This window comes from Lolium perenne, chromosome 2 (genome assembly GCF_019359855.2).
Source record: "Lolium perenne isolate Kyuss_39 chromosome 2, Kyuss_2.0, whole genome shotgun sequence".
Lineage (NCBI taxonomy): Eukaryota > Viridiplantae > Streptophyta > Magnoliopsida > Poales > Poaceae > Lolium > Lolium perenne.
In genome coordinates, this window is record NC_067245.2 from 214,447,100 (window position 1) to 214,454,127 (window position 7,028).

The following is a 7,028-nucleotide window of genomic DNA, read 5'->3' on the forward strand; positions in this document are numbered from 1 at the left end:
ATCCCAAGGTTCTCTCCGGTTCACCTCCGAGGGAGTTCCCCCTATACATGCAGAATCTGCCTAAGTGTAGGAACCCCATCTCCGAGAAGCCGGGCACACCCGAGGGGGTAGCATTGGATATAGAACCATCTCAAATCACTTTTGTGCATGCCATGTGGACACACACAACTTTTGGGGCCATTCCCTAGGTCCGATGCTCGATTTCTGACGAAACCCTAGTTCTGTTGACCGCGCCGTCTACCCCTTTGACTGCATCCCATCGGGGTTCGCCCTGTGGGCGTATGCCTACGTTTGAGCTTGGTTAGGTCATAGGTACATGTGGAAACAAGGATCATCCCATATGATCCCAAGGTTATCTCCGGTTCACCTCCGAGGGAGTTCCCCCCTATACATGCAGAATCTGCCTAAGTGTAGGAACCCCATGTCCGAGAAGCCGGGCACACCCGGAGGGGGTAGCATTGGATATAGAACCATCTCAAATCACTTTTGTGAATGCCATGTGGACACACACAACTTTTGGGGCCATTCCCTAGGTCCGATGCTCGATTTCTGACGAAATCCTAGTTCTGTTGACCGCGCCGTCTACCCCTTTGACTGCATCCCATCGGGGTTCCCCCGGTGGGCGTATGCCTACGTTTGAGCTTGGTTAGGTCATAGGTACATGTGGAAACAAGGATCATCCCATATGATCCCAAGGTTCTCTCCGGTTCACCTCCGAGGGAGTTCCCCCCTATACATGCAGAATCTGCCTAAGTGTAGGAACCCCATGTCCGAGAAGCCGGGCACACCCGGAGGGGGTAGCATTGGATATAGAACCATCTCAAATCACTTTTGTGCATGCCATGTGGACACACACAACTTTTGGGGCCATTCCCTAGGTCCGATGCTCGATTTCTGACGAAACCCTAGTTCTGTTGACCGCGCCGTCTACCCCTTTGACTGCATCCCATCGAGGTTCCCCCGGTGGGCGTATGCCTACGTTTGAGCTTGGTTAGGTCATAGGTACATGTGGAAACAAGGATCATCCCATATGATCCCAAGGTTCTCTCCGGTTCACCTCCGAGGGAGTTCCCCCCCATACATGCAGAATCTGCCTAAGTGTAGGAACCCCATGTCCGAGAAGCCAGGCACACCCGAAGGGGGTAGCATTGGATATAGAACCATCTCAAATCACTTTTGTGAATGCCATGTGGACACACACAACTTTTGGGGCCATTCCCTAGGTCCGATGCTCGATTTCTGACGAAACCCTAGTTCTGTTGACCGCGCCGTCTACCCCTTTGACTGCATCCCATCGGGGTTCCCCCGGTGGGCGTATGCCTACGTTTGAGCTTGGTTAGGTCATAGGTACATGTGGAAACAAGGATCATCCCATATGATCCCAAGGTTCTCTCCGGTTCACCTCCGAGGGAGTTCCCCCCTATACATGCAGAATCTGCCTAGGTGTAGGAACCCCATGTCCGAGAAGCCGGGCACACCCGGAGGGGGTAGCATTGGATATAGAACCATCTCAAATCACTTTTGTGCATGCCATGTAGACACACACAACTTTTGGGGCCATTCCCTGAGACTGCATCCCTTTCGTGCTACTTCTCTCCTGCCCTTTTTTTCCCCGCCCACCCTTTCCCGCTGCTTCTCTCCCGCCCTTCTCTCCCGCCCACCCTTTCCCGCTCCTTCTCTCCCGCCCTTTTTTCCCGCCCACCCTTTCCCGCTGCTTCTCTCTCGCCCTTTTTTTCCCACCCACCCTTTCCCGCTGCTTCTCTCCCGCCCTTTTTTCCCGCCCACCCTTTCCCGCTGCTTCTCTCTCGCCCTTTTTTCCCGCCTACCCTTTCCCGCCCATTCTCTCCCGCCATGTTTTCCCGCCGTTTCAGCCCCTCGTCGGCCTATATATAGCCATGGCTTCTCCACTAACAGCACCAGCAACATTTCTCCCTTCATCACTTCTCTCATCCAATAGAACCACAAAATCCTCTGAGCTGAGCTGCCGCTGAGATGGCTCCTCGTCGCCGTAGCAACACGGGCTTCATCGGCGTTCGCCTGCGGCCTGCGGGACATTTCGCGGCTGAAATCACCGCCGGTGGTACGCGTGTGTGGCTCGGCACCTTCTACACGAAGGAGGCTGCTGCCCGCGCATACGACGTTGCGGCTTGGAGGTTTGGCCGGCCGCGCCACGAAATGAACTTCCCGGAGGTCAGGTCTCTGACGGAAGCTCAGAGTCTCTCTACTGAGCCGCTACTTCACTCACGGGTGAAGCGCGGCGATGAGGCTGGCTGACGGCGGATTGATACCACCGAGGCGGACGAGCAGTTCATGGCACAGTGGCGCAGAGACCATCCCGGAGACGTCGAGGCAACGCGCGCATTCTGGAAGGAGAAGCAGACGTACAGGAGAGAGAGGAGGGCGGGAAAGCGGCAGAGGAAGGCCGAGGTTGAAGCAGAGTACGCCAAAGGAGAGGCGTCGACATGGGGGGAGAATGATGAACGGTGGTCGTGAAACCTCACAACCACCGCTTCAGAGGACACCCCCAGCGAGGATGAAGATTTCGACTTCTCTGATTAATATGTGTGTGTGTCGAGTCCGTGTGTCTAGCGGGTCATGTGTCGACCCAGTGTTAAGTGCTTTGTTCGTGTGTGGGTGTAGTTCTTTAAATGCTTTGGTTTGTGTGTGGGTCTAGTTCTTTAAGTGTTTTGGTTCCTGTGTGTGGGTGTAGTTTTATTTAAGTGTTTTGGTTCCTGTGTGTGGGTGTAGTTCTTTAACTGTTTCGGTTCGTGTGTGGGTCTAGTTCTGTAAGCGCTTTGGTATGTGTGTGAGTCTAGTTATTTAAGTGTTTTGTATCGTGTCTGGGTCTTAAGTTCTTAAGTATATCACTTTTGTGCCCTTACACCGCCCTTATACATATATAGGTTTCCCGCAAAGGGGTTCGCCAAACTAGCAGTAAGAAAGAAATAAATAAATAAAAATGACTGGGATTAACAATTATATGTAGTAAAAAATGTTAAAAAAAGGTGGGGCATCATTTGCTGTGCCGACGGCCGAGGTTGTGCCGTGGGCAGCCGTCGGCACAGTAGGAGAAGGGACCCAGTTGTCAGGCTCTGGGCCGACGGCCGCGGTTGCGCCGTGGGCCACCGTCGGCACAGCCTAGACGGCGCCGTGACAGCCTAACGGCTGGGCCCACCTATCAGTGCCTGTGCCGACGGGTGAATATGTGCCGACGGTGACCTTCGGGCGCCATATTTTTGTGCCGACGGCCATTGTTGCGCCGACGGTGACCGTCGGTATAACATGAAGTGTGCCGACGGCCGGCCTGTGCCGACGGTCAACTCCGTCGCCGGTCGACGAGGGCTTCTGTGCCGACGGCCCCGACATTTGGCCGTCGGCACATCGGGTGGCCGTTGGCACATGCCGGCTCTCCCGTAGTGATAGCTCAGCGAGCACCTAAGACTTGTTCTAGCCCATGTCCGGCCTGCAGATCGATCAAGAGACCACGTGTCGCTGCCCGCTGTTGATGGTCCGAGAGCTTGTTTGTCTAGAGTCTGGGGTCCTAGACTGCGTTGAGGGCGGCGAAGGAGGCACAAAGCGCACAAGTGAGGTTGGAGTTCTTGAGGTTGTTGAACTAACTGCGGCCATCACGCCACGGACGCCGACCAACAGCTCCGGCTTCATCGGGACCTATACATATGTCGGCGGGCGCCGCGACCGCCATGACACCGTTGGACTACGATGTAGTCGAGGCCTCACGGTTCAGCCTCCACGGACGATGCAAGATTGGCCTCAAGCTGCGCGTGTTGCACGATGCCTTGCTTACAGTGGTTTGTAGAGCACGAACAGGCGCACAACATGCTTACGTGAGTGCGTGTGTGGCCTTGATCTGATTTGTTTCTTACCCCTGCCAATTAGGTTGCTCTCTCATTCATATTTTAACGATATGAGCTTCCTCATATTTTTCAGATTGTGGAGCCAAGAACACGCTGAAGTCTGAAGATGTCATCCAGTGCCTTGAATTTATTCTATTCATCTCTTTTAAATCTTGTATGTATTTATCCCTCTGCTGGTTTAATATTGGGGGTTGCTCCATTGCTCATCTGCAATAAAAGGTTATGGCTGCTCGTATTACATTTCAAATTTCTGAATGTTTAACAAATCATAATGTAATTTTGACATAGACCAATTTTTGGATGGTATACTTGGATTTTTAGTTCCATATTTAAATTGGAAGTGAACAAACTTTCAAACTGAAAAATATCATTCGGTAGCATGCACTTGATTTATTAATTAATTCAAGAGACAATAAATTAGTTTGGAAATTTACCCCATCAATTTAGTTTGGTGCTTCAAGATCATATAGTGCCAATCCAGACATGTGTGAAAATAAATTTAGTATACATTAACATTATGATGGTTGGCCGATTTTTTTTCTTCAATCAAGGTGCTGGTCTACTTAAACAAGACAAAAGCATTATAACAAAAATATACTATAGAATTTCAAATGTTAAACTGAAGTCACGTTACATTATGCATTGTGATTGCATGCAGCACTTTGGTTCTACATATTAGACCAATATAACGCGCCGTAGCAAAGCACGGGCAAGTTTACTAGTATCATACATATATTACTCGATGTCTAACAATTTGAATTGCCTCCTTGTATGAAAAGAGCATTGCAGAGCTTGGGCTCTTCGGAAATGGTAACACAGGAAGCATATACAGGTACACACATTCTCCCCCTTGAAATGGTCACCTCTCCCTCCGTGATTCCGTGAAGTCTGTTCGATCCCCCATCTATATTCTCTTGCTTTCTACGTAGTACACGGTACACCCTTGTCGCACAGCCAGTTCGTTCGCACAGCCCGGCAGCAGCGTTACAGCATCGGCTCCTCCCGTACGGGGTGCTCATCGGTTCTTGCAATACAAATTGTGTACGGACGCGCGACCCACGCCTCGGTTGCACCATCCAACACAAGAGAACCGCGCTTGGATGGCGCCGCTAGGATCGACACCCGACAGGAGCGAGAGTATATACATCGATCAGCGCCTATATGAAGCTGTTTTTGTTTTGAACTGCGTTCGAACCAAGGTACTATTAAGCAAGACTGTCTCGGAGAGTCGATCGTCGGCCGACCATGGGAACCCGTGTAGGAGGAGCCGGTGGCGTGCTCGAGGGGGCGAGGCCGGCAGCGGCGATGGTGGTGGTGGAGCTCATCTTCTCGGCGCTGCAGATTTTCATCAAGCTGGCGCTCGACGACGGCATGGACGTCCGCGTCCTCGTCGCCTACAGGCTCATGTTCGGCGCCGCCTTCCTCTGCCCCGTCGCCTTTCTCATCGAGAGGTACAGCATATACCCAGCCTCACTTGAGATATCCTCTGCCGGATCGAATGCCACCTCACAGACATGATTTTTCTAGGAAGAAACGGCCACCACTGACAGTAAAGGTGGTGACAGGGTTATTCTTGTGTGGACTCTTTGGGTAAGTTCCCAGAGATCGATCCCTAAGGCATGCTCCTGACATATTGGTCTTCAAAATATTATATTTTTACTGTTTGATCGAGGAAATACCGTGGCTTATCACTTGCAGAATTACTATAAACCAAAACCTGTTAGTGTTGGCCATCAAGCTGACGAATTCGACGACCATCGTTACAGCTCTCAGCAACCTCACTCCTCAGTCCACCTTCATCGTTGCAATCTTGAGCAGGTCAATGGGAGTTTCATTCATTTCTTGTTCGCCTATAAAGTTATTTTTAGGAACCAATTTAAAATAACTACTCCTTCCGAAACTGACGGATGGAGACCTTCATCGTTGCAACCTTCATCGTTGCTGGATCGAAGAACAGGATGGAGACTCTGAAACTCAAAAAGGCCAGCGGTCGAGCGAAGCTGACGGGGACCCTGGTCGGGCTGGGCGGCGCGATGCTGCTCACGTTCTACAATGGCCCAGAGATCAGGTTCCTGCACAACCTGGCGCGCACCCGGCTCAGCCACGCCCATGGCAACCACCAGCTCCTCCGGCTGCCGCCGGCGGAGGGGTCCCGGATCCTCGGTTCGTTCCTCGCCATCGCCAGCTGCTTCAGCTTCGCAATCTGGCTGACCATCCAGGCGAAAGTAGGGCAGGTCTACCCGTGCCACTACTCGATCGCCGCCATGGTGTGCCTCTTCGGCGCCGTGCAGTCTACGTTGCTAGCGCTGTGCATGCACAGGGACACGGATCACTGGAGGCTCGGGCTCAACATCAGACTCTACTCGTCAGCTTACGCGGTAATAGATCACTGCTTTCTGCATATATATGTGCCATGCCACACGATTTGTTTCGAATTCGAACTCTCGATCGGTCTAATGGTGTTGATGAACATAGGGTCTCGTGGCGTCCGGGTCCGCCTTCCCGCTGATGTCGTGGTGCCTGCGGAAGAAAGGGCCGCTCTACGTCGCCATGTTCGGGCCTCTCATCGTTGTCTTCGTCGCGGTCATGAGCTCCATTGTTCTTGACGAGACCTTGCACATCGGAATGTACGTGATGCCCTGTTTGATACCATGCGTGGTGGACTCTGTTTTGGGTTTCTCACGTTGAGCCGTGCTGCGTGCCTGCGTGCGGTGGGGTGACTGACATTTTTTTTTGTAGTGTGCTTGGTGCTGTGCTGATCGTGGCGGGGCTGTACATGGTGCTGTGGGGCAAGGCGAGAGAGGAAGATGAACACGAAGCGGATGCGCCAAAGCTTGTTAGTCAAGATGAGGAGCTGGGCAAGGAGTCCGTTACCCCGGCTCGTAATGTTGAAACATAACGAGGATAATGAGATCACTAGGAAAGTTTGCCGTGGGGGCACGCTGCATCCTTCGTTGTTAGAGAATTTGTCATAGCAAGTTGAAATACTACAATATACTAGTACAAATGCCCGTGCGTTGCCACGGGTCCTCAAATTATATTTCTCAATACACATATATAATTCAAATCTCAAATATGAAAATTTAAAATAACTATAACTGAATCTAGAATGCCAATGAAAGTTAGGTTCCGAACCATGGTTATGGATCGTGT

At 51.7% G+C, this 7,028-nt stretch overlaps 1 protein-coding gene across 1 annotated transcript; it reads left to right on the top strand.

Annotated features, from left to right (window-relative positions):
• The first annotated feature begins 5,120 nt into the window (after window positions 1–5,120).
• On the top strand, window positions 5,121–6,774 carry LOC127329132 (WAT1-related protein At1g68170). Its single transcript, XM_051355674.1, has 6 exons — window positions 5,121–5,326; window positions 5,403–5,465; window positions 5,574–5,693; window positions 5,833–6,253; window positions 6,351–6,502; window positions 6,615–6,774. The coding sequence occupies exons 1-6, from the start codon at window positions 5,121–5,123 to the stop codon at window positions 6,772–6,774; spliced, it is 1,122 nt and encodes a 373-aa protein (XP_051211634.1).
• The last annotated feature ends 254 nt before the right edge of the window (window positions 6,775–7,028 follow it).